We start from the raw sequence: 27,075 nt of genomic DNA on the forward strand, positions 1-27,075 counted from the left end.
TTTACCCAAAAGCAACAAAATAATAACCCTGAATAGGATGACTGTCTGGGGGGTATATAGAATAAAAGGCATCAACATCTTTCTCAGAACAGTATTTCTTCAAAGCTTCAATCTTGTTGCTTTAGGCATACTTTGTTTTAAAGCATCATAGGTTTGAAGGGTTTTTTTGGCTGGAATGTTCAAGAGAGAGAGAGAGAGAGAGAGAGAGAGAGAGAGAGAGAGAGATGCAATTTTCCCCCGAAGTTTTAGTTGTTGGAGACTTAATATACGCCGTATATAGGCCCAACCTGTAACTTTTCCCCATTTTCTTCTTTCAAGTCTAACGGTGTTTGTTAGCGTGAAAGTATATTCTCTCTGCTGTAGGCATTGTCTGTCTGTTTCAGTTCTATGTCGAGTTAGCCATATTCGGTTGAAGAGCTAGCTACAGCTCCAGGTTATACCACTGAACTGGCTACTTCTCAGCGAAGAGGACTGAATTCTCCATGCTGCTGCTCATGTGGATGGACAAGGAGGACCAGAGACTTAACATAGACTCGCGAGTAAAGGACCAACCAGCCCTGGGTTTCACATACACATCATTTGGCATTCTATAAATGTCCACCAACGTTTTGGGCCCCAACGAGTTATAATACAAATGCTTGTGAACATCCACGTGCTAAACTGGACATAGCCAAACTCTGGTTCATGTTTGCATTTACTGTATTGACCATTTATTATTGACTGTTTCATCTGCTAATTTCCGTGTTTATTCAATTAATTGAAGCCTCTGAAGGGTAAGAGAAATATTAATGTTTTTTGTTTTTTTCCCCTGCCGCTTGTGGTGACGTTAATAGGTAACTGCATCGTTCAATTAATCTTTCTTCTTTTGAATTGGTTTTCGTTGCTTGTGACTTCTGTTATTTCGCCATTGCTTTCCTTTGTGCAGGGATATATGTGCATTTTTTAATGAAAAGTGTCGTTTGGGTTATTTACTAACCTGTGAATCATTCGGGTCACTAAGCATGAGGGATTTAAAAGGATTTATTACTATCAACATAGTTGAAGTAGACACATTTTTTTTGGAGGCACCGTGCTAACTTACATTGATCTAACACGAAATTTCTGAGATGTGCTCCTCCTAAATTATTATTTCATTAGGGCGCCTTTAGGGAGGGGTTACGTTTAAAGTTCAGTTTTCGCTATCGTTAAATCCTGCAGTGAGCCTCTCATGTGAAGCTGTAGTGTGAGTCTAGAGAGAAACATGGAGAAAACAGAACTGACTTTATTCACCACCATCTATAACCAGAGCAGTAGCTTGACTGGTACTTGTCCTATTAGCACTATTTATTAGGCGTGCTGTTTAAGATTCACAGTCACACTTCAAGGTTTAGGGGTATTAAAAATTGACCTTTTTTAATTGTTGGCCATTTAGTTCTTTTTTACCCCCTTTGTACTTTTATTTTTAAGAGAACCAGGAAATATGACTGATGTCTGATTTATGCCATTTATCTTATTAAAGAAACTTGTAAAACAATATCCCTACACTGTCTTACCTTAGCTTAGGGTCTAGAAGCATTGCTGCCTGCATCTCTGTTGATATACTCCACCCCTAGTTGGTCATATTAAGCAGACCTCATAAAGCTAAGATTTCTTATAGCCCAATGAAAGAGAAAGTGTAGGGGTGGAGAAAAGGTCTCTGGCTAATATGAAAACCGGGTAGGCTGAAGTAATTCAGCAGTGACATGGACTGAAGGGAGCAGAGGAAAAGGCTACTATTCCCAGCCAGTATTGTAAAGCCCTTTGTTAAAAATCTAAAATAAATAAATAATTTGGTTCTTCAAATCGGTTCTTGGACACTCCAAACATACCCAAATCCTAATACTCTTAGTATAGTGTTACTCCATAATTAATATTGAGTGGCACTATTTTTAGAAAATAAACATTACTATTCATAGTCCTGAAACTTGATAAATGAAGTACATGAACTACAATAGTGCCATCAAGTTAAGATAATATAATTTGCAATGGAAATTTCTAATCTTTCACACACTGGAATTCACACATTATCTGATTCATGGCTGGATAGCTCCCTGTCTCTCTCTGGGTTGCTGCTTGTGAGGGCACTGTTTAAATCATCTATGAAAGACCTGCTTCACTAAGCTTTGGTGTGATAGATGACATTAAGACCCCTGAATTGTACGTGCTGTCTGGCTGCCCCCACCTCACTTGACGGAACACTGACCTCCTGGTCTTCAGAAAGCTGTTTCGTGACACAACTATTGTAGCAAGTGTTAAACAAATATGATTGAACTGAACTACATGTGAATTCCAACCAGACAAGCTGCCCACAAGAATGCTTATTAATGTGTCCATTTCTACTGACTGAATGAAAAGACCATGGCAACTGAAAGGTCACTGGGCAGATCGATAGACCACCCATTATTCTGTCATAAGCTTCCACTTAACTCCCATTACCCTGGGAGAAAATAGAGAGGCTCTATGCCAGGCTAGTGTTAGGATGAAAGCAGGAAGCCGAAGTAAGAACAAAGTGATTTTTCTGTCTCTTTCCCTGGTTTGTGGTCGGAAGTTAGTTGTCATGTGACAGAGAAGGAGCTGGCCCAAGGAGCTAAATGACAGCCAGCTCCCTCGCAGCACCCTAAATCATGACCTAGTGAAAAGGTAGAGCAGGGCTGTAATTGGGAAGAGGACATTTGGAAAGGGTCAATTTCCATTAGTCTTGTCATGTGTGTGTGTGTGTGTGTGTGTGTGTGTGTTTGTGTGTGTGTGTGTGTGTGTGTGTGTGTTTGTGTGTGTGTGTGTGTGTGCTGCGTGCGTGTGCATGCACAAAATAGTAATCAAATTACTCTCAATACTTTGTGTTGAGACCTGCTAGACAGTCCTGTATTCAGTGTATTCAAATTAAATTTGGAGCAATAGTCAGTGTTTAAATAGCTGTCTTGGGAGAGATGATGGGGGCTGGTGAAAGGACTGGCAAGGTTGGTGAGGCAGGGACTAAGAAACTCTAGAAGTAGTCAGGTTCCTTTGACAAAAGAGTCTTCGGTCACACACAAATACGTGCACACACGCACAAGTGTACACACACACATACACAGAGAGAGAGAGAGAGAGAGAGAGAGAGAGAGAGAGAGAGAGAGAGAGAGAGAAAAAGCAGCATTTTTATCCAAATGAAAGATTCAAGAATCTGGCAACCAGCAATCTCCCATAACCCCAGAGGACCAGTCACAAAGAAATGAGACGAATCCACTGTCCCATGTGGACTTTCAACCCCAAAGATTTTTGAGAGTTCCCTGCTTGCTATGCTTCTTCCACCATCAAAATCCAAAACATCTGCTGCCAATGCGCACCTGTTAAGTTGTCCCTTCAAATGCAAATCTGGAAACCCTTCTTGCATTGGACAGGGTATATAATGCCAAAAGTGTCTTTCTGGAGTAGCCCTCCCTGTAGATTCAAAGTGTGTAAACAAGCAGGCCTAGAAAGAGTCAAGGTGTGGTGCTTTGCACCGCCTACCTCAGGAGGGATGTGTGATCTTTTAAGGTGCCAACGGGAGTAAGAAATAGATTTTCTTTTATTTTGGAGTGAGGTGATGGCCCATCTGCTGAAGTACAATTCACCTTGAACAGTGCCCTTGTGTGTTCTTTAAATGCAAAATACCTCATAAACAGTAGCACCACTTTACAGTAATAATGCATGAAAGTGCTTCGGTGTGGTAGACATATGGCACGGTTGTGATGCGTGGCAAACAAAAACAGCAATTTTCCTATTAGCATAAACTCTTCCCCGTCTTTTGTAGGGGGTGGTGGGTGACTGGCCCAAGCAGAGGATGTACCACTGACTTGGTTTTTCTCCCATGCGAAAGAGAGGCTGGGAAAAGCATTTCCGCCTTTCTCTCCGCGCCAGTGCCTGCCCTCACTTATCAACAGCAGCAAGGAACAAGAGCGGGGAGGCGGGAGGAGCAAGGGAGGTATGGAGGATTCTGCTTGGGCTGTTTATCTTCGTTATGGTCCCAAACCTCTCCTAATATGCATGTCAGCTCCTCATTTTAGCTGCTCAGAAAGTAGGGGGGGATCTTCACACTTGCAATGAGAGCAGCTACTAGATGGATGGGATCTGCCATGCTTCCCAATTAGTCAACCAAATGGTCCAGTCAGAAAGCGAGCTGAAGTCTTTTGCTTCCATCACCCTTATGGTCAATCAAAGAGCCAGAATTCTAGCACAGTCTTCACAGTGTAATAATTCCAGTAATACAATAATTACCATATGTGCCTATTAGGTTATGAATTTAAGAAGTCACTAAACATTAACTAAACTTAAACAGGCTGTCTGCTTCTTTGTGTTTATCCAGCTGTCTAACTATCGCCCCCTTGCATCTTAAACACTAATTAATACCACAGAGGCTCCATTTTCATGGACTTTACTGACAGTAATACTCCAGCAAGCTGGATGATTAATGACCATCGATCATGTATAAAAATACTTTATCCTTCTGTCTCCTCCGTGTCCTGAAAAAATAGCGCACCAAATCTATACTGCTTTCAAAGAGCGTACATTCGCTGTGCCAAAAGCCTCTGACACTACGTGCAGGTGCAAAACAAGGTCTAGGAGCACATCCATTTGATTCCTTTTAATTGCTATTCTTAATAAAACACTTTTACCCTCAGAGAAGTGCCAGCCCTTCAAAGGCCTGCGTGAGGAGGAGATGGCTTGCTTTGTGAAAGTGGATGCTTTGACTCACAAAACACAAAACAAGATGGTTTCAAATGGTAAGGTGGGGGGAAGGGGTCACAAAAGTGATCACATCATCAAAACATGTCTTCAAGGGGCAGTGCAAATTAGACAGAACAATAGTTGAAGGACGCATGCAGCGGTGGTGCTGCGCTATTAATTTCTTCTTATTTGCACGGAGATGAAGCCAGTGGAAGGGAGTGAAGGACAAATAGTCCCATTTGCCAATGTTCAAAAACTCACTCGGTTAATTTGGGGAGACTATTGCAGAGAGACGAGTTCCGCTTCCTCCCCGGACACCACACCCTCCGTCTCATTCAAATGCTTCTCTTTTTAATTCATATGCAAGGTAATTCATTTCTACAAAATCCCAAAAACTTGATGGCAGAAGGCAGTTTCAGAAAGAAATAGAAGGGAGAGAGAAAAGGTCCCTTTACCACCCAAAAAGGAGTGACCAGAAGAACACAATCTGAGCACATTACAGGCAGAATACAATCTGAAACTGATTCAGTATTCCATATAATGTAGATTTTGCGGGTATGTCTATGTATATGTCTGTGCGTGTGAATATATGTCTGTGTGGATGTGTGTGGTTGTATGGGAGTGGGTGTGCGTATGGGGATGTGAAGCATTTAGTAAGCTACCAAGGTGCTCTTAGAAAAGCCAAGATCGATGTAGCAGCCTGTGCTTGATTCTCCAATTAGCTGTGGGACAACAGGGTCACCACCCATGTCAACACACAGTCTGCTTCCCCTTCTTTCTCCTCATTACAGTCAATAACACAATTAGATTAGCTGCCATCAAGCACAGAAAGCTTTGGCCAAGTGTACTCAACTGAAAATATGCATTCAGACACCCAGAAAATCTCTCCACAGATATATATGATGATGCTGGCATTAAGTCTTTCTTCTTTCATTGCTACCACTCCCTCTCTGTCCTTCAGTTTTTCTACCTCTTTACAGGGAAACTCCTCCTGACATATTTATCCATCCATCCCTCCATCTTTCTCCCCGAAGCTCTCTCTCTCTCTCTCTCTCTCTCTCTCTCTCTCTCTGAAAGCATTGTGCCAGGTCTAATTTGACTGGGGGAAAAAAATAAAACTAAAAGCAAAGACAAGAGATGTGTCCAGCTCCCCACATCCCTCTGATAATTCTATTGGATGCTTCTAATTAAAATCAATGAGGGTTATTACAGCAATTATCTCACCAAATGGGAGCGTATTGTGTATGCTCAGTACATTGGCTGAATTCTGCACGTCCTCTTATCACGGAGATGGCACACAAATAACTACAGCACCTGAAAACAAAAGCAAAATGCATGGGGTTGCTGATCTTGACCACGCCAGAAAGATCTGAAGGTTCTTTCTTGTCTCCAGGTCCCTTGAGCACACATACTAAAGTGATGCACAATCTTTTCAAGTGTATGTTTGTATGTCACAAACTTCAAGTCTCTCATTTGTGAAGAAGTCATAATATCGTTGTGAGGATTGATATGTGGGTATGTGATATGTGTCTAGTCAAGGTTCCAACATCTCAAGATGGGTAGCAGTTGCTTTACAAGGTTAGTCTCGCTTTTTATTGTGATATTCTCATATCTGTAAATGTACTACAATAGTTCTATTACAAAGACTGTTACAAAACATGTCCTTGAGTTTTACATATGTACTGTATTTAACCCATACCTCATAAAGAGTGATGATACCGTTGGTCTCATTGGGAGCCTTCCACTGAATGAAGATCTTCTCTTCATATGGACCTGTCTGAATGGACTCCATAGGAACAGGACCGGGTACTACAAAGGATGTACAGACACACAAATGTGCACACACATATACCATTTACTGATCTAGCAAAATAACCTACTTTGTAAATATGTCACAACTTCATAAATTGGATATCATAACATTATATAGCATGTAAGTTATTTTACAAATATATGTTTACATATTAAACATACATTTACTTTTAATCCTTAAAACTTTTAATACTTTTGAAGCATAAAGACTCCAAGTAAAATACCTATTAAAATGGAACGATGCAGAATGACAGTGTTGCTGGGCAGAAGAGAAAATAAGGCAAGCAGACAGTGGCTGACTAAATCTGTGAAACTATGTCAAACACACCTCAGCTGCAACGAAGAGGTGTGAATTGTAACAGCTTTTGTGAGACTCTACCCTTCAGGCAGAGAGGTGATAAGTGCTATGAGTACAACTCTGTGTGTGTGTGTGTGTGTGTGTGTGTGTGTGTGTGTGAGAGAGAGAGAGAGAGAGAGAGAGAGAGAGACAGAGAGAGACAGAGAGAAAGAGAGAAGTGTGTGTTTGTGTGTGTGTGTGTGTGTGTGTGTGTGTGGAATGCACATGTGTGAGCCTATGGGAGCATAAGTGTGAGTCTGTTTTTGTGTGTATCTCTGTGTATTTATGTGTCTGTTGCAGTATTACTGTGTCTGTTTGCAATTCTTGCCATATTCTTACAATTCTCCATATTCTTGTCAAATTTATATCTGTTCACACTCTCAAATCTGTTTTCTAGGTGATACATTAAACAGCTGCTTTTAGTTTTACTACCATTTCAGGAGTGCTCATTTGATAACACCAGATTTTATCATGTTAATTCTAGAGGCCAGCGCTAACTTAGTTCCTAAAAGTACTACCCAACCTCGAAGTCTCTCCTGTCTGTATGTTAGCTAGTGTCTTTGAATCCACTGTTATTGATGACACACTAAGGGTGTTTTCACACTTGTCCCAAATACTAGAGTCTGCACCCAGGACCAATTCTGGGCTCGTTTGAAGGAGGGGCTCATTATCGCTGATTTGCTAATCCACACAAGAACTCTATCCGAACCTTGGACTGAGGATCGAGCTTTGTGCAATTCCATACGTCAATTTTTTGTGCATAAGTTCACAAAATGGTAGCAAGAAGCTTTATCCATTTGCTGCTTTTTATTATTTTGCTTGGATACAAACATGTAATTTCATGGAATACATTTTGGGATACATGGAATTTCACCATGCAGAAGCACCTGCAAATAAGGAGGCATTCTCATATGAGAAGATTTTTGTTGCATTGTGCTTCTATAGATTGCTTTTTTCCTATAAAATACTAAAGTGCTGTGCAAAAATATATTATAATGCTACTACAACACTGTGCAAACTTTTAGAGAAAATTTTATTTAAAAAGTTTATCTGGATAGTAAGTGTTTTACACAAAGCTTGAAAAGGGGAGTAACATAATAAGTTGAAGCAGTCACGTTACAAAATGAACCAATCACGCAGCCCCACACACGTGGCTGTGAGTGGACAGTTTACACACCTCCAGACCTCTGGTTTCAGAAGGACCAGAGATCAGTGCTTTGGACCACTCCTGGGGTTAAAAGTGCTTTGACACTTGACCAAACATACCGAACTCGTGGAGCAAGCAGACAATGGTCCAGAAAAAAGCTCTACTGTGAAAACAACCTAATTAAGCACATTCCTCACAGTCAGAAAGAGAGCTAATGATTTCCCTAAATGGTCATTTAATCCAATTTAGCAGCTTTAATGCTATTGTTTGCTTAGAGGTAAATATTGGTTAAATTGGGAAGGCAGATCAAAAAAGATGATCGTGGCAGGTCTGTAATGGGGTGAAGATGATCGTGACAGGTCTGTAATGGGGTTGGCAGTGGAGCACCCTCAGGTTTAGAATTAGAATTAGAAGTAGAGGCTTCACTAGCTCTTTAGTGAGCAAAAGGAATTAAGGTTGATTTTGTTTTGTTTTTTTAACTCGCTATTGTCCATTAAATTTTGTATGGTAAATTAAAACAAATGAGCTTAGAAGAGATCACTTTGTACTTTCTGAATGTAGAAACATAACAATATTATTGTTCCATTTTTCTTTCATACACTTCTTCCTGTCCCCAACAAGGAAAGACAAACATGGAAGAAATTCAACCAAGAAAAGAAAAAAGCAACTTAAATATGAAATTTAAAAAATGGGGTCAGTGGCATCATGTTGTATTTCATCAAGGATAAAAAACAGTTAAATTATATTTTGTTTATAGTTCCAATAAAATGTAATTAGCCTAGACTCGGCCTTGGCCCAAGAACATTAAATCATGAATAGAAAAAAATATAATTACATTTATGCTCCTGTCCACTCTCGTATCTCTCTCTATATCTGTGCAAGTCTGTTTCACCTTAATATGTGTATTTGGGTGAATAAAATGTTACATATTAATCAAAAGCTCATTAACTTCTTATGCAAAGACTTTGAGTGGCATGTTTCATTATATTAAAAGCGCTAATGACATTTTTTACTATTTCTCTTTGCACCAATCAAGAAATGGTCCTGACTTTTAATAGACCCGTTGATTGCACTCCCTCAGTTTCTTACAGAAACTCCCTCACTTTCTATTACAGATAAGTGTATGTGTTTGTGTGGGTGGGCGTGGGTATGTGTGTGTGTGCACGTTTTTGTGTTTGTGTCCTACGTATGTGTGTAATATAGCTGTTAGCCCTGTTTTTAATCATAAGCATATTTTAGTAGATGAAACACTCTGTTGTTTGCCCAATAAGGTAAAACCTGTTGCTTGGCCCTGATGCTAATTTCTCTCTCCTGCAATTATCACCGTATAAGGTTGCATAGGGAGATGATAGGACTGCTTGACAAATGAAATGTTGCAGATGTCTGTCAATTTTCTAACACAAAGGCAAGTAATTATGGGTTTTCATATGCAAAAACATGAAAAAAGGAAAGAAACCTCCAGACAGAAGAGAAGAGGAGATGTTGAATAACCAAGAGAGACTGATACATATCAAAACAGGCTGCCCAGCCTTAGACAAAGACTACAGCAGTTTTTTATAATCTGGCATGGTGTGCTTTCATACAGTCTCATAGCAAAACTGCCAGTTTGCAACATTTTATTTCTTATAGTTCAAAAAACTTGAAAGAATTCATTGTAAATCGCTCTAGAGTGTTCTGGGTACCCTCTGGGAAATTTTCAAATTGAGCACCGCCTCAATCTGGAAAACAGCAGAGCAGAATAGATTACTATTTTCTCAGATTTTTATTGGGGGTTATTCATTTATATGCTAACTTATGTGTGTGTTTATTTTCTAAATAATGAAATATTATCATGTGTATCTGAAACTCCAAATGAATATTAAATGGTCTGAATGTATATAGTGATAGATCAAGTGTGAGAGATCATTCCTGGTTAACATGATGTGATGTTGCTGTATGGTTTGGAAAAAAGGATATTTTACAAAGGTTTACAAAGGTTTAAACATAACAGTTGTGTGAACTTATATAACTATTTAATGTGGCTCAGTAATTATGGCTGTATATTACAATCTTGCTTTCAGTCATTTCATTACATAAACCTCTGAATTTAGTAAATAGAGAAATCTGTTTAAATTTGCAAATGTTTAAAACTTCAAAATGCCATTGGCATTACTGAATAAGGAATAATGCTAAATTTGTCTCTTATTTAAAATGTTGGGCTGTTTATTTAACCAATTCATCATTAAACTTTTTTTTTTTTTTATAAATACATTGCTATTGTAGAACATCAGCTTTATTTTCATCTCCACACAGATATCTCTTGATTTCATAGTCATATACTGCCTATATTAATGGCATGTGTGAACTGACAGCAGAACATCTATCTACCTGTTCCAGATCAATCAGAGAACACTGACATATTAGCTAAAGAAAGAAGGAGTTAGGCTGGTGAATGAATTATAGGTTTATTCATGAATGGAGCCATGTTATATTTTGAAGTCTTTTTGACACAGACCAACCAAATTCTAAAAACCTTAGATTCTTAAAACCTTAAAACTCTGAGTATGCTTTTCTAGGCTCACACTGTGTCCCTGCTGTTTGTGAAGAACACAAAACTACAAATTAATTTCCACACAGACTGGGAGCTATTGCACAGTTGTTCTTGTTGTTATTATTATTATTATTATTATTATTATTATTATTATTAATAGTAGTAGGAGTAGTTGTTGTTGTTGTTGTTGTTGTTGTATTAGTAGTAGTAGTAGTAGTAGTAGTAGTAGTAGTAGTTGGGGGGGGGTGCGTTTTTGTTTTTTTGGGGGGGGGGGGTTGGTGATATGTACACCTTAAAAATTTTACTATTCAACTTATTCACGAAGCATCTCATGATGCTGGCAGGACAACAAATGATACCTTTGTAGTTGCTGACAGACAAATAAGCAAATATTTTTTCACCAGTTTTACATGAAAGTTCCCTAATCACTACACATCAGTTCAATTCAGAGGGGCAACTGGATTCAAGGAGTTAATTCTGAACTGATTGGTTTTTGGTTAGCACTTGCTACTTGACTTACACGTTTATGGAAAATAAAATTTATTCAAAGATTATTTTTGGTATGAAGATATGTAAAGTAACACAAAGCAGCAAGTCATTATTTAGAAACCAGCAATTACAGCCACAGGGAACAAAAGAGTTGTATTGCACTAGTTATAAAATTACAGTCCTGAGATTTTAGATAGCCAGCTAAGACCATGAACCACACGTAAAAGAAATTGATTCTTAAAAAGTTAAACTATTTTCCACCATACATTTGCCATTCTTTGATTCTCTTTGGCTGAGTGGTTTCCATTTCCTCTCATTCATTCCTACTTTTTCCTTCACTTTTGTAGACTCTGTTCACACATAACATGGACGTCGAGCAAGTGGAGGAAACACCCACACACTAAAGCCCCATCAACCATCAAAATTCTTCACTTGGCTTTACTATCTCCATGTACTACCACACCACAAAAGTAAAATATTGTCAAAAGCCAGAGCTGAATAGATTCTCTTATTTGCTCAGCACTTGTCTCTGAAAGACCATGTAGATCTTTACAGCCCTCTCTTGACACAAACCTTCAAGTACTTTCACACAAAGAATTAAAAACAAAATAGAAGAACTCTTATCTTTGTCTTTGATACCTAAGCCTGGCTTTGTTAAAGTAAAAGATAAAGTTGACAATACTCAAACATCGCTGAACTTTTTCCTCTCTCACTTCACAGTTGAAAATGCTCTAGATGTAAAACCAATTAGCCTATGGCAGCTACAACTCTAGGCATAGGTCATTATACCACATTCCCCAATCTAGGAAATCAGGAATCCACCCATTCCAATGGTTAACATTGTACTTCACTATTGCCCTTACTATGTTCTGCATAAATAACACACTTTTTCTGCCCCCAAAAGGGTTGATATTGGTTTACCCCACTGGTATTTCTGTGAAAGACATGACAGAATAAAGGCTGCTTATTTTACAGCCAGCTTGATTACCAGCAACAAGCTTTCATGGTTCCTGTATCAAACAAGCCTTCATCTTTGATGTACTGGCTTTGACCTAACAGCAGAAAGATATCCTGCAGACAATGAGCAGACACACAGTAATCCTTCATGCCACTGACAATTACCATGGCTCACTGCTGACAGCAGTGTTTTACTGAGGAAAATATTGTCTCATATTAAATTCCAGTAACAGTGACCTTCCATGTTTGAGCCTGAACAGAAAACAAAAATGTAAAAAAGTGAATAAGTCCTTTAATTGCCACATATTAACTATTAAAAACACCAGTTGAAAGAGTTTGAATGATCTCCTTTCAGTCCATTGATAAAACTAGGTTAGGTTAATATTGTAAGATGTTATTGTTATAACATATATATATATATATATATATATATATATATATATATATATATATATATATATATATATATATATATATATATATAATAACATGTATATGATAATGGAATATGTGCTATCGTTTTTTTTTATAAAAAGGGTATTATATGGACTATGGCATGGAATGCATTATTATATTGTTATAATCATGGAGTACTTGTGTAGGTTTGAGTTTGAAGTAACACACACAAAATTACTGTAGGAATATCTATTAATTCTAATGCTTGACTACCTAATGTTCTGTTCAACAAGACAGGCATTTAATGCATGGAACCTTTCATGCAAGTTTCAACAGCAAGACATCTGAAACGCTTGGCTCTCCCTGAAGAAAACAGAATTTGAAGGGTCTTGTAACAAAACACTGACAGGAAAGGGTCCATGTGCAAGGTGTACAGAGGGCAAACGGAACCAAAACAATACTCGAAAGACAGAAACCGTGAGAACCAACTAGGTCCACAAAGTAAAGGAAGAAAGAGAGAACAAAAGTACCAAAACACTAATTCATAAAATCTTGAGATGAAAAAAACACAAACCAAGTTGAGAAATCAGGGGAAATCGGGATTTTACTGGAAGGCTCAGTATGAAGGCACAAGTTAAACAATACATTACAGTGAGATAAAAGAAAACCAAGTTTATACAGGCAAGTAACCAGTGAGGGAATAGGTGAGTGTGATTAATATTTAAGCGAGGCTGATCGGTGTGGGCATGGTGACTGACAGTCGGGGATCGAGTTGTTTGAAGATGTGACAGGGCTTCTATGTCTTACTGCTGGGAAAATATACTAGCTACCTCGCTAGATACTTACCTGTCTACATACCTAGATAATTAGCTAGTTACTGCAAAGATGCACTCAAATACTTCTCACATATGTCTCTTTCAACAAAATGATGAGTCACTGACCAAATATTTCAGCTAGTTTGCCAACAAACACAGAAGATACATGTGTATTACCAAATATTCCTGGTTTCACTTACTGTTTGCCAGCTAACAATAGCTAGATAGAAATGTTAGTAGATAAGTTAGCGACCTAGTAAGTGAAGAGCAGCCTGTTACTTGCGTAACTAAGTAAATACCATATGGCTGTCAGAAGACTACAGATGGGATAGGCCTTTCAGTGTAACTGATGGTTGTGTTTTTAAGTCCAAATATGGACTAACCCTAACCCTAACCATCTGTATATAAAGTAAAAGACACACCCATATACATTTTTAACTCAAATCCATGCTCACACATTCAGTTAGCTTCAGGACTTGAGTCTATGCCTGTGTTTCCACGCATGATTCAAAGACATGCCCAGTTATTTTCTATATATGAACTCAATGACACCCATCAGACTGTTTTTTTTAAGACAGATGTCACTGCATAATGGTCAAGCTAAATATGGCCAGAATATAGCTACACGTGTGAAATACACTAGATTAACAATAATTACAGTAATTCACATCAGTATTAATACTGTCACACACCACATTACAAGCCAAGTTCTGTTAAAGTAAAACCAGTGACACAGCAACTGTGTGTCTGTATGTGCATATGTATATGTACACATATAAACACTGTGTTTGTATGTGTGTGCATATGTATATGTACACACACACACACACACACACTGTGTGTGTGTGTGTGTGTGTGTGTGTGTGTGTGTGTGTGTGTGTGTGTGTGTGTATGTGCATATGTATATGTACACATATAAACACTGTGTATGTGTATGTGCATATGTTTATGTACATCTATATACACTGTATAATGTTTGGACACACCTACTCTGTTTATTTTTAGTATTTTCTGTATTTTATAAAAAAAACAGCATAGGAATGAGAACCATTAAATAACATGTGATTATGCTGGGTTACACAAATATCATTATTTAAATAGTCACCCTTACTTTAATGATAGCTTTATTCTTACATATGCTGAGCACTTGTAGCATGATGGGCTAAAGATTCCTATAAATTTATATATAAGTAATGAACATTCACTATTTCACTATTTCTGTTTGTCTTAAAAACCAATTTAAGTACAAACCATTAAGCACATTCAGACAGGTGTGTCCAAGCTTTGGACTGGTCCTGTGTATATGCGACTCACCATCCTCCTCCGTCTGTTTAACAATTTCTTCACTCTCCTTGCTGCCCTCTGGGTTGGCCAACACCAGCCTCAGCCGGACGGTCACAAAAGGCCGGAGCCCCCGCAGGATGTAGTGGGAAGAGGTGGAGATGAGCTCCTCGGCTGCAAACTCCTGCTGGTTGAAGACATACTGGTACTGCACGGTCAGGTTAAAGCTGTGGCAACGCGTCACGGCATATGTGAACAGGTCCCACTCCAGCCTCAGCTGGCGCGCACGCACGTCCACAGCCTTCACATTCTGAGGGCCGTTGACGGGATCTGGTCAGAGAAGAAGAGTTAGGGGGAAAGAGTAGAAGAAAGGGAGAGAAGGAGAGAGAGAGAAAGAGGGACCAATGGAGAAGGAGAGAGAGAGAGAGAAAGAGAGAACACAGGCACAATGTATTGATATTCACTGATCTCAGTTCAGTGAGATCGACTGCTCTAGAACAAAAGACAGGGCCAACAGTATCATGCCCTGCTGCTTCAGAGCTGGAAACCACTGACAAAGTACTCTGTAAAATGGTACCAAAACAAGATGTAGCTGTGATTCCTAAAGCATTGCACTCGAGTGGGGCTGTTACAAGTCAATTTTTGTCCTTGATGTCCTGCTAATTCCTCTTTATTAAAGCAATCACACAAAAAATGCCAAATGCTTCCTTTCAGTTTAGCCTCAGCTGTATCTTAAGGGAGCTGAACGTGAAAGGGGGTTTTAGCATCCTTAGAAGCTTACAAGATCCCCAGTTCTCTTAGGAGGGATCCATTGTAGTAGTTCTCAGTTGTGGGGCTCAAAAATGCCAAACAGTGTCTTAACATGCACAGCTCTGCTCTACTAAAACCTCTAAACTTACAAGATAAAGAATTTTCATTATCCATGAAAGGACATGGATGAGATGCACAATTATCCAAGGCTTATCCAACAGTAATGGACAATGACACAAAACAGCTGTGTGGCTACACAGGCTGATTATTTTCTGTGTTGGATTAATAAGGGAAATCAGGCCACATCTTTAGTCCTGGAAGTAGCAGCAGACTACTGACCAGAAAAATACAAATGTCTCTTACTATACCTTTAAAATATGTGTGATTTCATAAGTGATGTCAGTGTTTTCCTGTAAACCTTTCAGATACAACAGCCAATGTGTTGCAAAAACCTTCTAACTAACCAAATCTTAGAATGAGAACCATTTTATTAGCCAGTTTTGGTACCTTGGAATTTGTCACTTTGTTTCCCATGATTCATCCTCAGAAACCCACATGTGAAAGGAATGCATGGTCAGCCATTTATATCACATGCCAGGTGGAGCTTTTGAGGCTCAGACGGGACAGTGATGCTGAGACCACTGCAGCTACTCTCAACAACCCCTGTCTGTCTTGGGACTTGAGCTAACAACCCTCTGGTCGATGACACAGATCCTTATCCACTGAGCTACCACCAGAAAATCTGAACTGCTTGTTGGGCATCTTGGAATGGTCAAATCATCAGTATTCGCAGTGGCATTTATTACTTTCTTCATCATTTTTTTCCTGACATGGCTATCAAGATACACACAATTGAAAAACTTTCTGGCCTCTTGTGTGCTTGCAAAGCATTGCACTTTCTCGTCGAGCTCTTTTTCGTGTACAGAATTTGAGCCTCTTCAGCACTCTTATCTTAGTGTCCACTGCTTAATTCAATCTCCCAAAACCAGCCAAAAACAATACTGAATAACAGAAGTCCCAAATCCCTCATTTCCAAAGGGCCTGATTATGGATAATCTGTACTTAATCTCAACTTGGATTTAGACCTGATATGACTAATTGACTAATTAATTCTTGCAACAGTGACAGTTTTTGCAGTTTTGTCTTTTAGCTGGCAAGGGAACATGTTCATATGCACCATCCCCCTCTGACTGAGCTTAGTCGGGGGATTGAGGCTTTGCTGTTAAACAGGTGCAGGGCAAGAGTAACATCATCAATCTGGGGCAAACAGGGAAATATAAGCGTGCTAGTGATATGCTAATGAACAGTGGTTTGGAGTATGTTTGGACATGAGCCAGAGTACAAGGCAGTGGCATAGTTGGGCTTTCGGAAACCAGACGCAAGGCTAGAGATGGGGAGAAGCTGACGGATAGCTAGCTGAGAGGGTCATTAATCGCAGGCACTCAGAAGGAATGCAGGAAAGAAATCAATCTTCACCACAGCGGCACTTTCCTGTGATCTCTATGAGCCCAAATGCCCTGCAACATTTATCACAACTCCACCACTCCCATTGCGTCTCGCTCCCGGTTGGGGCAAGTGAGCAAAACCGCAAGCAATAAACATATCAATGGGTGTCTAAAACGCACAGCTGCACAGGTGCTCTAAGCAGGGCAATTCGGGTGGAGGGAGTGCTAAAGTGGAAAACCAAGAGAGAGAAAAAGGGATGGAAGGAATTGAAGGAATGAGGGAAAAAACAAATGCAGAAAATAGCATGACTCATCCTGTTAACCTGTGTCAACCTGTCTGCTGTCCCTTGCAGAATTCCTTGGGGAGAGAGAGAGGAGACAGAAGTTTACACCCCTTTTTTTGGTTTGTTGTGTATCTATGGATGGGGTGGGGAGCAATTTTGCATCAAGCTGTATGAGCTAGAATGAAGCACCACAACTACAGAAGCAGGGCATAGGAATTAATTAGCACCAGCACCCCCACCTTTGTTTCTGCAGTGTGCTACACTTCATATCCACCCTTATCAACAAAGATGCACTAATCTTTATTTTCTCCTTTTCCACCCTGGTCACCTGCAGCACCGTCGGCTACCAGACTACATGCCCTTTCCTGAGCAAAGTTTTCTGCTCGAGTGCACCACGGGCCAGGGAGGCCAGCTGAGGCCTGAGAGCACAACAGCCCCAGGTGAGCTGGAGAACAGTAGGGGCCTCAGTGAATAATGCATTCGGACACGGGAAACGCCTGTGCAGGATTGTGTGGCCCAGGACTCCCGAAGATTAGCCCCATGCAGGAACATGGCAGAAAATAAACTGGATTCACATTGCTGTGAGCAGATGTTAGGCCCTCTTTCTCAGCAGTGCTTTTTAATTACAGCCTGGGCACAGCAAATGATGTTTGATATTTGAAAGCTGTTGAAACATTGAGTGAAGGTCTAATTAGGTGAACATGAGAAATTGACCTCTATTGTTTCGTGCCCATATCAGAAGGCGGCATTTGTTCGAACTCAACAGTGTTTCTGCAACAACATGAAGAAGGAACTATATATCATTTTAAAAAAAGCTGACCTGAGATGAGCTTAATTAACCTGAGCTCTAAACTTAACATATGAAATCTTGCGAAGCCTGTGTCAGATCAGCAATAGAGGTGACCTGTAATATTACACTACAGTTTTAGCCAAGAGGTAGTCCCAGAGTCATGTGTCACAATGCCAAAAGCAGGCTTGCATGGGCTAGCTGAGGAGATGTTGTTATATTTAACACAAGGACACACAATGTCAGCCTGATGATACACTGAGAGAAAGATATAAGGCAAGATAAAAAGGAAGCTGGGACAATGTGGGGATGGGGGTGAGCTAGAGGAGAAAATGACAGAGTGAAGACTCTGTTATGTAATGCAGATTTACAGAAATGTGCCTTAAATAAAAATCTTCTGCTTGGTTTTTCTCTATTTTGTTGCTGGTGTGCTCTTTCAATGTATGGAATGGCATGTGACACATGGTTAGCAATTGGTTCATTGAAGTTAAGTCAGTTCAGAATCTCTCAAACTTTTTCAATATGTACGTGGATTTACTGATATGACCAAAAAATATATCATTGACGAATTGTAGAAATTGACAGACGTGATAAAGAGAACCAGACCAGGAAGTACACATAACAGGATATGTTATCCCATTTACAAAAAGAGGCATCAAGTATGTAACAAAAACAAAATAACCCTCAGTCCATATTCATACAAGCATCACCTTAGACAGAGCCCATGGCCCCTGAGCGTCTACTAATAATTTTAAATCATGCTATTTATGCACTAATTTAGTCTATTCAAATATTGCATGCTTTTATGCAAAGTGGCTTTCTTCAAAATACTTATTCAGAGCCTAAAGTTGTGGGGAAGTGTCATAGTCAGAACATTTTATGATAATTGTAAAACACTAACACAAAATGTGTTGTGAATGATTTTTAAAAATGATTTAAAAAATTCCGTGAGCTGTTTCTCTGTAGTGGTTGACATCATACACACTGCATTACGTCAGACTGAGGTCAATGAACAGTGAAGGCTAACAATGAACTCTAGAAGGCTAACAAGCACTGGGATTCTTAAAAGGAAAACTTCTATGTCCAAGAAATTGCCTTTTTGCACTAATACACTGAAACTACAATGTGTAGTTGTTCACATGGATATACAGAAGCAAACATGGGATATGCTGTGATAGTTTACAGTTCTCCTGAAGGATATTGCAACCTTGACAAACAATAGATAAGTCTCCTGAAATGGAGTGAAGCCTGGAAACAGTGTTTACAGGTGCTCTTAATGATACAGTAAGAAGGCGACCATCCTATGAAGTTCAGCTATTGTTAGCCAAGCTCACAGTGCCGTTGGTACCAGGGTGTGGGGTAGTGTCGAGAGAGAATGGAGGTGACTTCTCTTCCTTCTTTAAAAGGATGGTGAACCTGAGAAGATGAAGGTAGACCTTGTGCTGAACAGATTAACACCACCCCACCTCACCCCTTTCAACACGGACACCCTTCAGTTTGCTTCGGCAGGCTGAGAACTGAGACAACCAACACAGCTCGCACCTTCCTCTTGTTCTTGCATGGTGCTTTATTAGCCATAATTAACCCTGCTGCCCACCCATGTAAACGCAAAGATCTGACACATCTGACAGGCCTGACCTGCACAAATGTTCAGTTGCAATGAGAGCTCATGAATTTATGTAAGGAGCAAAGACAGTGTGGTTAGCTTTCATATGAATGTTGTAAGAAAAATAGGACTTCTAAAGCCATCGTTAAACATAACTGCAATCAATTATAACTTTTCATGCAGTAAGGAATTTGTACAAATTAGAAAAGTAATGAATTTCAGCAATTTTAGCAATATTGTCTGGCAGGAATTTTCAGATTTTGATATTGTTAATTATTCTGCTTTAAAAAAAAAGAAAAAGTTATTTAGGATGCAGTCTTTTCAAAAGGACTTTGACAGAGGTTCTGTGCTCTCCATTGTGGATTTTGAGCTTCAAGAGACAAAGAGGAAAGAAAAAAATTATAAGATTTTGAATGCTAGCAAGACGAGGGATTGGATGCTTAGACAGCCCATCTAGAGAGCCTTTTCATTACTGCGCCACCTAAAGGGCTGGCCTGAAAAAAAATCTGTCATCCTTCTCCCTTCTCCAGCAGGTCTTCTCTCCTCCTCCCCCTGGTTCCTACAACAATACCTTCATGCAGCAAGAATTCTGACATATCAAATCATAGGTGGGAGTGAAAAAGAGGCAAGTGGGTCAGTCGGAACCTTGATTTGATGCAGTGAGAGGAAGTGCTTCTATTTGTGCTCACCGTCGGAGATTTGGGGACACTAGGCTGCCGTGCAGACCACTGTGGAGTGGCTTTGAAGCTCACAACTGTAAATAGGTTTGACTGTGAGGAGCACTCAAGCTGAGGGGTCGGGGAGGTGGGAGCCAGTTCAGTCAGGGGTACTGAAGAGAAGTGCATCAGAGTTTTAGAGGTGAAAGGGATTTAGAGCCCATTTTATATGCAGTCAAGTTCTGGACTGACATGAGAAGTATTTACCTGTGGTTCTGGAATGTATGGTGATGCTGCCAGTGTTTTGATATCAAAGGAGAAGTTCAAAACCTGTGGCCTGTTTCATTTAACTTTTTCAGCAATACTATTCTGTTTTTCCTATAATAGCAGCCTACACTATTGGCTAAATGAAAAAAAAATAGAAAATGATGGTTATGCATATTGTAATCCATATTGTGATTTACTATGTGAACTGCAACATGATTTAAAGTCTTTGAAATTCTTCAGTCATGCAAAAAAAAAAAAAAAAAAGCAAGAAAAGATTAAGATTTAGAGTCATTGAAAGACAAGGGATGGACAACAAGGTCCTTCTATTTGAGCATTTTAATCATCCTTTAATTTCACAGAGCACAAGGACAATAACCTTGGTCAGGATACATGTACATAAAGTACTAGGTTTTGATTTTTTAAATGATTTTTATGCTTATAAATGACACATTTGAAATGACCGGTTAGTAAGTCAGTATTCGAGAGTAGGTCAGAACTTTGGTCATCTGGTCAAGGCTTTCAGTCACAACACTGATACAGATTATCTGAGCCCTATGAGAATTTATATATATATATTACTGTAAGATGTAATAGGTATACATTTATCATTTCAAAAATTTTCATTACAAAACATTTCTGACCATACCTTTAGTATAAAGAATACCAAAGATCAAATACCAACGATCTCAGAAAGTGACTGATATTTTGATCAATTTACCAACCTACCTTCTCAAGTTCAGTTTGTGAGAATATCTATCTAAAGCAAAGTTCCCATCAGAGCAACTGATGCTTGCATCCAGGCCAGGACATTCTCAGAAATAAAGCATTTCCCCACGATGCTGTCACCTTCATTCCAAATTAAAATTCACAAACTAATGAGTCCAACCATGCTGCCTCAGCCATTTTAGCATCCTTGGTTTTAATTACTCTCATAGAAAAAAATGGTGAATTTGAGAGGACTGAGACCCCGGCAGAATGTTGGCCTCTTGGCCTGCTGTCTCATGACATAAATTTTAATTGACGGTTTAATCAAACGCTGCAAAAGGTTACAATATTATTATTCCTCTCCTACTGAGAGATATGCTCCCTCCTCCCCTGGGTAACCTCGATGGAAAAGGCCAAGGAGATGATTGTTATTCAGGGATCACAAGGATGTGGAGAGACCCAGGTTTCCTTGGAAGCTGAAGTAAACTGTAGCAATTTTGACCCATTATTCCAATTAGCCCCTTTTTTTCCAAAAGGAGAAAGATTGTGGAGCTGATAAGATAATGGAGGCAAGTTAAGGAACACTCCAAATTCCTTTAAACGGTTCTTTTTTACGAATCTGTGACAGGGAAAAAGCACAAGTGTGCTGAGTAGAAGTTAAATGTTTTATGTTAATATTTAGTATAGGAAAATACTATTAAAAATCTGATAGAAATCCATGAGTCCATCTGATTTAGGATTTTAATAAAGTCAAAAACAAACTTAACTTTCAGCTCTCATTGCTCTTTGGCTCTTGTTTTCCTCTTTTGTTGTGGTGATGGTAGTTCTGCCCAGAGCCATGTTTCAGAACTGTGGGTTTTTTCTTTGTTTTGGCCTACAGAGAGAGAACGGGGTATCTTTACCTGTCAGCTCACTCTGGTCAGCATGCAATCGGCAGCCATGCGCATCAGACAAGCTGACAGCTTCCAAGCATCTAAAAAGAAGGGAATGTTCTTTCTCTCTCCTTCTCACTTTCCTACACTCACACAAACATACTTAAGAGGGAGAATTTGAATCCTTTGTGTTGATTTTGCACCCCCTGTCTCTTTCTCTTTGTCCTGTGCTTTCTTTTTCTCTCCTCCACGTCTTGTTTTATCCTTCCTCTCCATTTTGTGGATTATTCTGTAGATTTCCATTTCTTAACTTCTTTTATATTTAAATCTCTCGCTTTCTCTTTAATGCCTAAGCAGGTTTATTGATCTCTTAAACAAAAGCAGTTGCTAATGAACGAACAAAACATGGCCTTAAATCAGTAGACAACTCAACAAATATCTGCCTGACGTGTGTGCCTCTGGGCCGTCCTTTGCCAGTGTGTGCCAACACAAATGAATTCCACAAATTCTCAGAGCCAAAGTGTCTCTCTATTTTCATGTCCCATATTATTTGCTAACACTGGTCTCCCATCTAATCAAATCTTCCTTCCTTTTTCTTCACCAATATGAAACTAAAATCATTATGTTTAAGGCAACCTACCGAGAAACATTCCAGAAAAAGCAATTATCAGGGGAGTCAATGAAATGGATGATATTCCTTTAACACAACACTGAGGGGGGCAACCTTTTATCCTACCTAAACACAATGTGAAGCTAACTTACAGATTGGTCCTGCTGAGTGCAGTTGCCTGGCTTTGCACAAAGAAAACCTGGCCATCGCCTGCAGTTCCATATAATACGTAACACATTAATATAATACGTTATGATGGATATGATGCAGAGAGAGAGAGAGATAAACGTTCATGTGCTTTACTATGAAAAAACTTGCATTTCAAATACAGTATACTGTTATTCAGGGCTTATTTCATTAGAACATAGGCTTCAGAATGGGCAACCTTCAGACACTACATATTTCAATAATTACAGTAAATATGATCTGCTTAAAACGTTCTTTAACTAAAGATTCTTTAATATGATTTTTTCTAGCACCATCTAATGATCTACCTATCCATTTTTCCATTTATTTAGCTAATTTTAGATGGCATTTCCCAGACAAACAGTGGAGCATTTGAGCATTGCTGTGAAGAAAACATGGCTATGAAGCAGACTTGTGGAGTCCACTGCTTTCTGTAAACTCCTGAGTGGTAGACCACGCTACAGCCTCAGCCCACTCAGCCACTCAGCCTTTTAAAGTCCTTAAGGGATATTTTTGTTATCAGAACAAAAAATAATGTTCACAATGTTCATAAACATCCCTCAAATTTCCTAACTCTCAGCTACCAGAATTCCTCACTCTACTCTTGCCATTAACTTGGCTTTACTCTTACACTGTTAACACATCTCTACTCTTACCCTGTTAGTGTAGCTCTACTCTTACACTGTTAACATTATCTCTGCTCTTACACTGTTAATGCATCTCTACTCTTACATTCTTAAAGTATATTTTGCAGCGGCTATGGCAACAATCCTTGCTGTCTGAACTGCACTTCAGTCATGTTCATAAATGGTTTTTATGTGCTAACTCATCAAAAAGACACCACTCAGAAAACAAACTGTCAAATTTAAAGACCTGTGGCAGAGAAGGAGAGCTGTAATCTGAAATGCAATTCATTTTTAATGAAGTGTCTCTCTCCAGGACAGATAGTTATATTTAAGTTAAAAGCTTTTTGAATTTGTCTCTGGTGGTAAACATATTGATTTATTCATTCTTAACGTTTGATTTAAAGTCACTGGTGCTAGGCAAAAACCAATTCCTGAGAATTTTGTAGTGCACACAGCCATAGTTTGGAATACATTCCCGAAAGGGGTGCGCATCCAAAAGAGGTGGCCGGGCTTCTGCTTAGAAGTATTTAGTGTTAGTCTATCTAGGCAGGATGCATACAACAAAGGGATTTCAAAGGAAATGGATTTTGCAGAGTATTTGCCTGAGTAGCTCCCTTATATAGGAAAGAAGAAAATTAATATTTATTATGTTTTTTCTGTTTATTCTCCCTCTCTGCCACATTCTTTCCATCAATATCCACAAAACTGTAAACTGACATCACAGTAACTTCTAAATGACATTTATCTGTTTGTTAAAATCTAGTAGTGAAGGAAAAAACTTTGTCCAGCAAAGGCTCCTGCTGCAAAAACAAAACAGCAAATCAAAAAAATCAAACAAAATATTATCAATTATTCAGGGGAATATTATTGAGTTCACTGTTTTAAATGCATGGTATGTATTTTTTATGAAGTGCACAGACTTTATAATCCCCTTTAATCGATCTTGCAGGCGTATAAGAGTCAGTCCATCAGCTGGAAGAGAGTCATTATAAAGAGATTACGATCATGAGCTCATAAAGTCCACTAAACAATTATGACAAGAAGAATAAATATTTTGACAGGCATATTAAACATAGATACACAAGAGTAACAGTGAAATTTCTATGATGTACATTTCTGGACAGTTCTCCGAATTTTATCCTGTACTAGTCCAAGTGTAGTCCTGAAAGTAGTACCTGATAGTACCTGAAAACTAACCAGTATTAATTATCATAACTATCATAACTGAAAAAGTACTCTGTGTATTTTCCAAGGTGGGACGTACCATAACTGAACTCAGAAAAACAGTTATTTTGCATATGCTTTAAATGTTTTAAATTAATGTAGTAATTAAGAAAAATTAACTAACACTTTTTAAACATGCTTTATGTTTTACCAGCTCAACTAGTACAACTCTTCTCAGCTTAAATCAGGGTACTAATACTCTTAGGCCCAACAGGACATGGGTGGCCTTGTTGCATGTTTTGTTTAAAGCAGATTAAAGCAACTTTTGCTTAAATCCTTGACTGTGAAGGGAAGAAGGATTTTGGAACCAGGTCAGTAACCCTCTGTTTCATAACAGCCTACATTCCAAGCACAAAGTGCAGATGATGAGTGCAGAAAAGCTGGTGGCACCTAAATCCTATTGTTTTGTCATTATTCTAGTGTAGACAATATTCTAGACTTCTACTTCACACACACTCTCTGTTTTTGAAGTGTATACACCACTAAGAATAAGTTCATAGTAACAGATTTGTTGTCTGCTGTTGCTTCTGCTAATCTGCTGTTGCCATTGTACCAGACCACTGTGCTATTACATATAATTCTATTGGTGCCCATTACCTACATATTGCATTCATCTTTGACCCTGTAATATTACACATATAACAAGGATCTAAAAGGCAGCTGGCAGGTTGGAACTCAACCACTAGTGACTGTTACCATGTTGCTTTTATATTACTTATTACACTGCACTATTCTGATATCCATTACTGGCTCTAATGTTTTTATATATGCTATGTGTTTGTTTGTGTGTGTGTGAACCCCAGGAACAACCATCAGCCCCGCACAGCCATGCCCACTCGCACACAGCCTCGATCTGACTCACCAGAATTCTAGCGCACACCTGATTCCTATTCCCCTCATTACCTACCCCTTTATAAGCTTCTCCTCCCCTCATACCAGTCGCGAAGTATTGCTTCTATGTGGCGTACCGAGTGTTTTCTCATCCTGTGTGTTTTCCCGGTCATTGACTTGACTCCTGCTTGCCTTCTAGACCTGCTTGCCTTCGTCTCCTGCCTGACCCTCGGACACCTTGTGAACGGTACCCCGTGCATCGACCCCGGATTGACCCAACCACACTTACCCGTCCTATTGCACGTATTATTAGGTTGCTAAAATAAAACCTCTGCAACTGGATCTTCTTCTATGTGTGTGCATTCATTACAATATATATACACACACACAGATACACATACACATTAGAGTTTTCACTTTATATTGACTTTATTAGGTACACCTTGCTAGTAATGGGTTGGACCCTCTTTTGCCTTCAGAACTGCTTTAATTTTTCATGGCATTGATTCAACAAGCTGCTGGAAACATTCCTCAGAGATTCTGGTCCATGTTGACATGATATTATCATGCAGTTGCTTCAGATTTGTCGGCAGCAAATCCATGATGTGAATCTCTCATTCCACCACATCCTAAAGGTGCTCTATTGGATTGAGATCTGCTGACTTTGAAGGCCATTTGAGCTCAGTGAACTCTTTGTCATGTTCAAGAAAGTAGTTTGAGATGATTTGGACTTTGTGACAAGGCTTGTTATCCTGCTGGAAGTAGCCATCAGAAGATTGGTACACAGTGGTCATGAATGGATGGACATGGTCAGCAACAATACTCAGGAAGGTTGTGGTGTTTAAATGATGATCACTTGGTATTAAGGGGCCAAAGTGTGCAAAGTGTGCCCCCACACCATTACACCACCACTGCCAGCCTGAACCGGTCATACAAGGCAAGCTGTATGCATGCTTTCATGTTTATTCTAACACAAGTTCTAACCCTACCGTCACAATGTCGCAGCAGAAATTGAGACTCATCAGACCAAACTGTTTTTCTAATCTTCTGTTCAATTTTGGTGAGCCCATGCAAACTGTAGCCTCAGTTTCCTGTTCTTAGCTGACAGGAGTGGCACCCAGTATCGTCTTCTGGTGCTGTAGCCCATCAGCTTCAAGGTTCAGCGTGTTGTGTGTTCAGAGATACCCTTCTATATAACTCAGCTGTAACGACTGGTTTCTGAAATACCCAGACCAGCCCATCTAGCATCAAGAAACACATTCAAAGTCATTTAAACACATTCAAAGTCCTCATTCTGATGCTGTTTGAACTTAAGCAGGGCGTCTTGCCCATGCCCATAGCTAGCTACCTTAGTCTGTCTAGCTAAAATTAAATTTACCATCACTGAAGTAGAAATGACTGTCATTTTACAAGACAGCTAGTCAATCTGCTAATCAGTTTTATTTGAGAACAGAAATATCTTTCAATATAGGATACTGTAATGGCCCGAGTGCTGCAGGGTAAGCAGCAGGACGTTCAGACTCCCTCGATGGTGATAGACATTTATTCACACACATGTAAGACAATGGCACTCACATAAACGGTGAACATGAATAAGCATTATGAACATAAACACGACTATGAACACTAACAATCACAAACGCCTAATGACTGACAAAGATGCACACAGCAATGGCGGTTTAAATACACAGACATTATAACACTAAATTATATGCAGGGGTGTGCTGACAACAGGGGAGTGGTTACAAACAAGACTAA

General features: G+C 39.3%; 1 protein-coding gene across 9 annotated transcripts in view; it reads right to left on the reverse strand.

The window, feature by feature from the left end:
• The window catches only part of ptprt (protein tyrosine phosphatase receptor type T), a 199,331-nt gene that overhangs the window by 78,374 nt on the left and 93,882 nt on the right, over positions 1–27,075 (reverse strand). For all 9 annotated transcript variants that reach the window (XM_035524516.1, XM_035524514.1, XM_035524513.1 and 6 more), the window contains exons 8-9: positions 14,502–14,798; positions 6,404–6,513 (exon numbers count right to left, since the gene is read on the reverse strand). In XM_035524516.1, the coding sequence (XP_035380409.1) occupies positions 6,404–6,513; positions 14,502–14,798 (407 nt within the window). The remainder of the gene's footprint in view (positions 1–6,403; positions 6,514–14,501; positions 14,799–27,075) is intronic.

This window comes from Electrophorus electricus, chromosome 3 (assembly GCF_013358815.1).
Source record: "Electrophorus electricus isolate fEleEle1 chromosome 3, fEleEle1.pri, whole genome shotgun sequence".
In the NCBI taxonomy this organism is placed as follows: Eukaryota; Metazoa; Chordata; class Actinopteri; order Gymnotiformes; family Gymnotidae; genus Electrophorus; species Electrophorus electricus.